The sequence below is a fragment of the Penaeus chinensis genome, chromosome 24 (genome assembly GCF_019202785.1).
Source record: "Penaeus chinensis breed Huanghai No. 1 chromosome 24, ASM1920278v2, whole genome shotgun sequence".
In the NCBI taxonomy this organism is placed as follows: Eukaryota; Metazoa; Arthropoda; class Malacostraca; order Decapoda; family Penaeidae; genus Penaeus; species Penaeus chinensis.
Genome location: NC_061842.1, coordinates 30294966 through 30304965, shown reverse-complemented (window position 1 = coordinate 30304965; position 10000 = coordinate 30294966). Strand labels below are relative to the sequence as shown.

Below are 10000 nucleotides of genomic sequence, written 5' to 3'. Positions count from 1 at the left end.
TTGAATTATATAATTGCTACAAAGAACATCCGCACAATCATAAATACACACGCACACGCAGACACAAGGGAAAACAGAGAGAGAGAGAGAGAGAGAGAGAGAGAGAGAGAGAGAGAGAGAGAGAGAGAGAGAGAGAGAGAGAGAGAGAGAGAGAGAGAGAGAGACAGAGAGACAGACAGAGACACTGACACTGAGAGAGGTAGATAGATTAATAGACGGATACATATGTCCTGGGTATTGACTGCATCCAAGCAGAGTGCCGTGGTCTTCTGTGGAGTTAGCAAGCCCAAACTAACTTCTATAAAATGCAGACAAGTGACTGTAAAGCACTTCTGTGACTGGCGGGTGTCATAAAAACCGAGCGGGCCCTTGCTGCCTCGTAGGGGTTACTTTTTCTGTTTTAGGCAAAGGCTGGGAGAGTAAACTCCAAAATCAAATTCAACTCACTGCCTTGTCAGTAGGTCTTGGGTGACCAAAGGCTAGGCCCACCGCTGAAACTGTGGTTGGTGTCAGGAAGAGCATCCGACCAAAAACCGCTGCTACAGCAATCATGCCTGTGTCTACACAAATCCAGAATAATGCTAGGACGTTCCCCATAAGCGACGCGCACCAGCAACCCCCGGCTGATGCGAGAAATGGACAAGGGTTACCACGACAACCTTGTATAAAGAAGCTAGTGGAACTCAAGTTCGCCAGCTGGAACGTAGGATCCATAACTGGCAGAGGAAGAGAGATAGCAGAAGTCTCCACGGAAAGAAACATCGACATCCTCTGTGTGCAGGAATCCAAATGGAGTGGAATACAAAATCTATTACAGTGGAGAAGGGAACAGAAGAAATAGGGTTGGAATCATTTTGAGGCCAGAGTACAAGGAAGGAGTCATTGAGGTGGAATGTGTGTCAGACAGACTGATGAAGATGAAACTGGTGATAGCCGGCGAACTCTCAAACATTGTTTCAGCTTATGCACCACAGACAGGAAAGACAAATGAAAAAAAGGAAATGTTCATGGAGAACTTTGAGACAAAACATACCAGGAAGTGAGAAGGTCCTCGCGGGAGCTGACCTCAACGGACATGTCGGCAAAAGACCAGATGGGTACCAAAGAGTTCATGGTGGTAAAGGGTATGGCCAGAAGAACACAGAGGGAGAGAGATTCTTAGAATGTCCCGAAAGCCTCGACATGGCAGTTGTCAATACTTTCTACCAAAAGAGAGATGAACATCTCATCACATACAATATGGGCAACATGCCACACAGATAGACTACGTGATGATAAAAAGAGCGGACCTGAAGAGAGTCAGGAATTGTAAGGTCACTCCAGGAGAGGCAGTTGTGGCACAGCATAGACTTCTATGTATGGTGCTCAAGATCAGACAAGAGAAGAAACGAAAGCCAAAAACACAGAAACGGATCAAAATCTGGACACTGAAAGGGGACAATATCATAGAGTTTCAGGAAAAAGTGATAGAAAAACAAGTACCACAAACAGGGACAGCGCAAGAAAACTGGCAGTCCATGAAAATTGCCCTACTGGAAGCAGCAGGAGAGGTGTGTGTTACCACCAAAGGAGGACGGTACCAAGGAAGGGATACATGGTGGTGGAGCACAGAAGTGCAAGAAGCTATTAGAAGGAAAAGGGTAGCCTTCAAGGCATGGCAGAGATGAAGACCTGAGAGAGGCGTATAAAGAGGCCAAGAGAGAACCTAAAATAGCGTTGGCCAAGGCCAAGGAGGAGGCTTGGAGGGAGTGGTACGAGAAGATGGAAACCAAGGAAGAAGAGAGAATAATATACAAAGTGGCAAAGCAAAGAGCACAAAGTAGACAGGACGTGGGAGAAATATCTGTGATAAAGGACAAAGATGGAGTCTTACTGACAGATGAAAATAAGATCAAGGAAAGATGGAGGGAGTACTTTAGCAACCTGCTGAATGTGGAAAATGAGTGGGACCCACTCCAGGAGTGCCCACCGGTTGAAGGCCCCTTGCCTGATATAAACGAGAAGGAAGTAGAAGACGAAATTAAGAAAATGAAGTGCGAGAGGGCAACAGGGTGCTATGGAATACCAGTGGACCTGCTAAAACACCTAGGCAAGGATGGAATCCAGATGGTCACGTCACTCCTTCAGAAAGTATGGGACGAAGAGAAAATGCAAGCAGAATGAGAACTAAGTGAACTAGTCACCATCTACAAGAGGAAAGGGGACCCACTGGACTGCGGGAACGTCAGGGGCATCAAGCTCCTAGAAGATGTTATGAAGATACTGGAGAAGGTAATAGAGGGAAGGTTACGTAGACTGGTATCGGTAAACGATATGCAGTTTGGCTTTAGCCCAGGTAGGGGAACGATGGACGCTGCCTTTATTATAAAGCATCTCAAAGTGAACAGGGACTTATATTACACTTTCGTGGAACTGGAGAAGGCATACGACAGGGTCTCCAGACACCTGGTGTACTGGTGCCTCAGGCAGCAAAAAGTCCCAGAGAAACTGATAAGGATGGCTGAAACCACGTATCGAGGAGCAAGGACCACCGTGAGAACAAAATATGGCAGAACAGACGAGTTCACGATTGGAGTCGGTCTGCACCAAGAGTCTGTATTCAGCCCCTTCCTTTTTATCGTGGTACTGGACGTCATCAGTGAAAATTTCCGCACAGGCCTGCCGACGACTTAGTAGTAGTGGCAGACAGTGAGAAGGAGCTGCAGAGAAGATGGCTGAGGTGGCAGATTGGAATGAAGAGCAAGGGTTTGAAGGTAAACACCAAGAAGACTGAAGTTATGGCAAGTAGCAGGAGGGATATGGAAGTAAACATCAAAAACAATACGACCAGTGCTCCTATATGGGGCAGAAGTATGGACAATGGAAAAGGAGAGGATACTGGAAGCGACAGAAATGAGGATGTTGGGAAGAATCAAAGACGTGACGCCGAGAGAAAGGGAAAAACATCATCAGGAGAGAATTGGGAGTGAGTGACATCAAGGAGGTCAAGGAGATAAGAATGAGATAGTACGGAAATGTGAAGAGGAGAGAAGAGGGACATCCAGCAAAAGTGGCTATGGAAAGTATAGTACCACGAAGAAGGCCGAGAGGAAGACCAAAGAAGAGATGGAGAGATAACGTGAAGGAGGACATGAGCCACTTCGGCGTGCGTCCGGAAGAGGCCCTCGAAAGAGAGACTTGGAGACGGAAGACCAAGGCGGCTGACCCTGCAAGGCGGGACCAACAGCCGTAAAGGAAAAGAAGAAGAAGAAGAGATAGATACATACATACATAGAGAGAGAGAGAGATGGAGAGAGAGGGGGTGGGGAAGAAACATAGAGAAACACAGAGACAGAGGCAGAGAAAGAGTTAGACACAAACAAGCAGTGAGAGAGAGAGAGAAAGAGAGAGAGAGAGAGAGAGAAAGAAAGAGAGAGAGAGAGAGAGAGAGAGAGAGAGAGAGAGAGAGAGAGAGAGAGAGAGAGAGAGAGAGAGAGAGAGAGAGAGACGGAGATAGGTTGATTGATAGATAGGTAGATGGGGCAGAAGTATGGACAATGGTAACACACTTACACACACACACATTATATATATATATATATATATATATATATATATATATATATATATATATATATATATATATATATATATATGTATATATATATATATATATATATATATATATATATGTGTGAGAGAGAGAGAGAGAGACAGACAGACAGAGACAATGTTTTCTTGAAAAAATGAAGACAATAACAGATATGTCACCTTTAACGATTTTATTCATAAGTGATATTATAGTGGTTCTCTTGCTTTGTCGAGGAAACTTGGGAGACCAAACTTGCCCTGAAGGATAAGGTATAGATAAAAGTTGGTCCCCCCCCCCCCTCCTATCAGATCACACTTGCCTCGGGCACTTGGGCAACTCTTACCATCGAGGCTTCTACAGACACACAGACATACCCCTTACACTTGCATACAAATATGTACATACCAGTGTCTTTTTATTTATTCATTTTTTTTTTACGTTCTTCCTGAACTCGATCAATCTTCCTTGTTCTCACTTTTTTTTTCATCTATCTACTCGCGTGAGGAGGAGGACGAAGGGACAGGGAGGATAGGAGGAGGATAAGGAGAATAAAATAAAGACGAAGAGAAGATGGGGGAGGAAGAAGGGAAAGAACGAACTGAACGAATGGGGGAAGAAGGAGAAGGGAGACTGTCACTTCCTTCGCTTCCTATTCGTCAATCCATCTACTCGTTCCCTCCTTTCGTATTATTCCTATTCTGCCTATCCCTTCGTCTCCCTCCTATCCTCCCTGTTTCTTTGTTTTTTTTTTCCTATTCTTCCCGTCTTCTCGTTCTCTACCCTCGATCTATTCTCCCTGTATTCCTCATCTATTCTCTTTCTCTTTTCATTCTTCTCCTATTCGTCCTGTCAACTCGTTCTTTCCCCTCGACCTTTTATTCTTCCAGTCCTTTCGCCCTCCTATCCTCCCTGTCTCTTCGTCCTACTATTCTCCCCGTCTCCTCGTATTTCTCCCATTCGTTCTATCCTCTCTTCCTTCTCCCTTCCTCCCTCGTTCTACCCGTACGCTTTGCTTCTATCCCATCCACTCTGTTCATCCCTCGGCATCCCTCCTGAATATGCCCTATCCTATCCCACCCCATCCTCGTCTTATCCTGCCTCACATCCCACAGAGATCCAGGGGGCGGGTCGAGTACACGATTTTTGTTTCCTCTTTTCTTTTTTTTATGTTTTCTTGTTATGTATCTGGATATGACTATCATGCGTGAAAATAATACATACACACACACACACACACATATATGTGTGTGTGTGTGTGTTTGTATGTATATATGTGTGTGTGTATATATATATATATATATGCATATATATATATATATATATATATATATATATATATATATATATATATATATATTTTTTTTTTTTTTTTTTTTTTTTTTTTTTTTTTTTTTTTTTTTTTTAACAGCCATTCATTCCACTGCAGAACATAGGCCTTTGAGGTTATTTGGCAGTGCCACACTTACCTGTTTGGATGCCCTTCCTAATCAACCGCGGTTCAGCGCGCTAACACTTGTGCCACGGCGGTGATATCCCCTACGACACCTGCGTTTGATTTCTCAAGGCGCTATGTCGTTTTCTCGCCGTGAGATCGGGCGCAAGCCAGCAGTCGGAGCAGTCGGAGCGACGGGGAATTGAACTCGGGGCCACGAGGGTCGGAGTCCAGGGCTACAACCACTGGACTCACACACACACACACACACACACACACACACACACACACACACACACACACACACACACACGCACACACACACACACACACACACACACACACACACACACACACACACACACACACGCACACACACACACACACACACACACACACACACACACACACACACACACACACACACACACACACACACACACATATATGTATGACTGCCGCGATAGTCCAGTGGTTATAGCAGTGGACTATCTATATACATATATGTGTGTGTGTATGTATGTATATGTATATATATATATATATATATATATATATATATATATATTTTTTTTTTTTTTTTTTTTTTTTTTTTTTTACCCATGTGTCATATATTACAGTGACCTGCAACCTAAAACAACAACAACGGAAACGTGTGATCCTAGTCTGGAAAATAAAATAATTAACCAGAAAAAGAAACGTGTCTTCTTGAACTCTTTTAAAAAATACGTTTCTCGTACGGCTCTCTAATTATATAAAAAAAAAAGCCATTTCGTTCTCTTTTCATTTCTAGGTCCTTTTCTATTTACATTTTCGATATCCTATTTCTACATCTCGCTGCTTTTTAAATGTTATGCAATCGTTGTTATATTTTCTGTTATACATATTTTTTTCTCAAATTTCATGTATTCTCTGTCTCTGTTTGTCTCTCTTTCTATGTCTCTGTCTGCCTTAATTTCAATGTCTTTGTCTGCCTCTACGTCTCTGTCTGACTGTCTGTCTCTTAATCTCTCTTTCTCTCTCCTGTATGTCTGTCTAACAGTTTCTCTCTCTCTCTCTCTCTCTCTCTCTCTCTCTCTTCTCTCTCTCTCTCTCTCTCTCTCTCTCTCTCTCTCTCTCTCTCTCTCACCCACTCTGTCTATTTATCGACTTATCTATCTGTCTAGCCATCTATCTGTCTATTGCCCCCCCCCCTCCCCTCTCTCTCTCTCACATTTAACATTTAAATTACATTTTCCTGTTTAACTACAATTCAATCATCCATTTACGTCAGCACCTGTAGAGATATATATCAATCTAATTTGAGGTGATCATATGCTCTCGTTCTATAAGTACAACAGCTTCTCCCTTTCCCTTTGGCACTTTTAGAGTACGTTGATGTGCACAAGGAAACCCATTACAATACCCCTCTGATCTCCGTTTGTGAAATTTCCTATCTCTCTCTCTCTCTCTCACTCACTCACTCACTCACTCACTCACTCACTCTCTCTCTCTCTCTCTCTCTCTCTCTCTCTCTCTCTCTCTCTCTCTCTCTCTATATATATATATATATATATATATATATATATATATCACTTTGTCTCTTCCCTCTTCTCACTTCCCCCCTTTTTTCGTCTAGTGAGCATGCATATCCATGTCACATGTATAATTCACAATATGTATCAATATAGCGTACACGACCAGTCTCTATTACACCATCTCCCTCTCCCTCTCCTGCCCCGTTAACCCCTTCTCCCTGCTTCTCCCCCCCCCCCTCCTCCCTCTCCTACTTCCCTATCCCCTTGTCCCTCTTCTCCCTTTCTCTTTCCCTCTCCTACCTCCTTCCCCTCCCCCTCCCTCTTCTACCTCTAACTCCCTTCGCCTTCACGCACGTACTGTGTGCGTCCTACATCCAACATTCATGAAACGAATCTATAAGCATAACACGCCTCAATCTCTGTTATAACACCTTCGACAAACAACCGGAACAGGGTTGGATCTTCCAAAAGCCCTAGACTATGACTAGCAGCGGTTCGGATATTGTTGTTAGAATATATATCATACCTGAAGTGGTTCCAGCTAAAGTTTAGGGAGTTAATAACGGTTGTGCTGGCATGGGAAGGTGTGTGTGCGTCTGTGTGCGTATGCATATACACGCACATCCATGTGAGTAGAGGTTTTAGTGGACTCAGCTTTATAAGAATTTCCAAGGGAATAGGTTTCCTCGAAGCTACACGGTAAAATCACCCACTTTAATCTTGGATATTTATATCTTTGTCGACTAGCCTCGGTCCCCCGGGAGCATTTACTAACTGAGGGATAATTTTTTGGGAATTTTAGCACGCTATGCCGTACGATTTATGTAGATTGATTCTAAAGTTACGATTTGATTTAGATAAAGATGATTAAGCACTTTTGTTCTTATTTCTAGCAACCCATTTAAAAGCTGTGTTTTTTTTTTTTTTTTTAGTTATGTCTCTTATAGTAATTGCACGGTAACTATAGCAACATGTACAGTTTTGAAAAAGTAGCATTTTATTTGATGATTATGTTACGTGGCATATTGTATATCAACAATGGCACAAATAAAGCTTATCTGCGGGATGAATTCTTATTGACTCTCTCTCTCTCTCCCCTCTCTCTCTCTCTCTCTCTCTCTCTCTCTCTCTCTCGCTCTCTCTCTCTCTTCTTTTTCTCTGCCCTTTCTCTCAGTATGTAAGTATGTATGTATGCATGTATGTATGTATGTATGTATGTATGTTTGTATGTATGTGCGTATGTATGTATGTATTTATCTACTCTTTCTCTTTCTTTCTATCCCCTTCTCTCTCTCTCTCTCTCTCTCTCTCTCTCTCTCTCTCTCTCTCTCTCTCTCTCTCTCTCTCTCTCTCTATCTATCTATCTCTCTCTCTCTCTAACTATTTCTCTCTCCCTTTCTGTTTCGTCTCTGAAAACTGTCACAAACATTTATTTGATTCAATTTATTGGGGCTTAATTGCAGAAAAAATAATGAAATGAGGAAAAAGATGTTTTAGATTCTGTGAAAGTATTGAAATATAATTATATTAATTCTTACTTGTCAATCTATATTTTGTTTATTTGTTGATTTTCTTGTATGGGGTTATGTCTATTATTATTATCAATATTATTATTATTATTGTTTTAGGAGTTAACTAGATAATCCTCCCAGCAAATAAATTATATGATTATCTCGTTTTTTTTATCAACATGCGTGACTGCAAAACAACTTTAAGAAAATAAGAAAAAAATGTTTTGCACATTGATATTCATTTAAATTCAACAAATATTACAATGCAATTTCGCCTGTGACTGACGTTCCATTAAAATCAATTGGATAATTCCATTTTTATAAATCATTCAAAGCAGTGGCAAGAGGAACTTAAATTACTTAGACTAGAACACGAAAATATTAATCAAGGTATTCAGGAATGAATTATATTTATGTGTGCGTGTCTAAATACTCAACATATGCACTTATGTATATATACATGCATGCATGTATATATATATATATATATATATATATATATATATATATATAGAGAGAGAGAGAGAGAGAGAGAGAGAGAGAGAGAGAGAGAGAGAGAGAGAGGTTTGTCCTTAAGGTACAAAAATAGAAGGTTTGTGTTCCAGGGATATCCCTGGAACACAAACCTTCTCTTTTTGTACCGTAAGCACAAACCTGGGGTGTGATCCCCTTTTTGGGAGGTTAAAAAAAAAAAAAAAAAAAAAAAAAAAAAAAAAAAAAATGTGTCTGAAAAACTTAAAAGTAAATATTTTCTTCAAATTCACCGTCCCACTTTCTTTCTCAATTACTATATTAATGATACAAGAATCGTTAAATTAAAGTGTCTATAAAAGAACATTTCTTATCGTGCCTCACATCACACAGTTAAAGGTTAAAGCAAAAACAAAACAAAACAAAAAAAAAACACTTAGTATTTTGCGGGTTCTTTCACACCTATCTTGGGCTGCAGACCGCATAACGCTTCTGCGGCTTTACTGAGCTCTCATTCGTAGTTAACTTGACAATGGATGTGAGGCTTATTCATCTACAACTCCCACTGTTCTCTGGATGTTGGACTCCGTTCATTATGAAGCTCTCAGAATCTGTACAGGGGCTTTCAGGTCTTCACCTGTGGAGTCCCTGTATACTGAGAGTGGGGAACCACCTCTTTCATTACACCGGGACTACATGAAGCTGATTTACTACACGAGACTACAAAGGATTCTGGGATCTCCTACATCCAGATTGGTTTTCAACCCCCTTGAGGATAGCCGATCCTAGGAGAATGAGGAATCTCGTGGAAGATCGCAATTTAGATCTCACCAAGGTTCTAGCTGCTGGAATTCCCCAGTTCCCCCCCTTGGACCAACCAAGTCGAACTGGATTTGGTTCGAATAGGTAAGGGGGAGAGATCCGAAGCAGAAGCCAGATAGATTTGTTCAACACACTTCTAAGTACTAAGGATCAGATGCAATATATACAGATGGTTCGAAATCTAAAACTGGTGTGGACTTTGCAGCAGTGAGCAAGAGGAAGTCTTTCTTCGACAGCCTCGATCTTCACTGCAGAGGTACATGCCATCCTTGCAGCAGTCAAGATGACTAGAGATCTTTCGGACCATTCTATTGTAATATATTGCGACTATCGTGGTGCTTTACAAACAATCAAGAGCTTAAACTCATCACATCAAGTGGTGAGGGAGGTCCAAGATTGGCTTACACTGATGTCAGCCAGTAAAAAAAGATAACTCTGTGTTGGGTGCCAGCATATGTTGGTATCAGTGGGGATGAGCGAGCTGATCGGAAGGCCAAGGCAGCTGCCACTCAGCCCTGTGATGTTCGTTTTCCTCTCCCACACACCAACTTAAAGCCTAGCATCAGACGTTGTCTTCCGATAAATGGAGGAGGCAGTGGAGGCATACCTCTAAAAACAAACTGCGAGAGATTAGAGATGACCTTGGCTGTTGGGTGACCAACATCCATCCCAAGTT

The 10000-nt window shown here is 41.8% G+C and overlaps 1 protein-coding gene across 1 annotated transcript; it reads left to right on the top strand.

The window, feature by feature from the left end:
- Nucleotides 1-550: 550 nt before the first annotated feature.
- LOC125038065 lies at nucleotides 551-2163 on the top strand. Its single transcript, XM_047631302.1, has 4 exons — nucleotides 551-703; nucleotides 1037-1117; nucleotides 1260-1576; nucleotides 1662-2163. Exons 1-4 carry the CDS (start codon nucleotides 551-553, stop codon nucleotides 2161-2163), a joined length of 1053 nt encoding a protein of 350 aa, XP_047487258.1.
- The last annotated feature ends 7837 nt before the right edge of the window (nucleotides 2164-10000 follow it).

Excerpts from the sequence above, each read along its gene's own strand:
- LOC125038065 (XM_047631302.1), top strand. The coding sequence starts at position 551 with ATGCCTGTGTCTACACAAATCCAGAATAATGCTAGGACGTTCCCCATA. Across the intron at positions 704-1,036 it reads TCAAGTTCGCCAGCTGGAAC|GAAGTGAGAAGGTCCTCGCG; the intron begins GTAGGATCCATA and ends AAAACATACCAG. Across the intron at positions 1,118-1,259 it reads GTACCAAAGAGTTCATGGTG|ATAGACTACGTGATGATAAA; the intron begins GTAAAGGGTATG and ends CATGCCACACAG.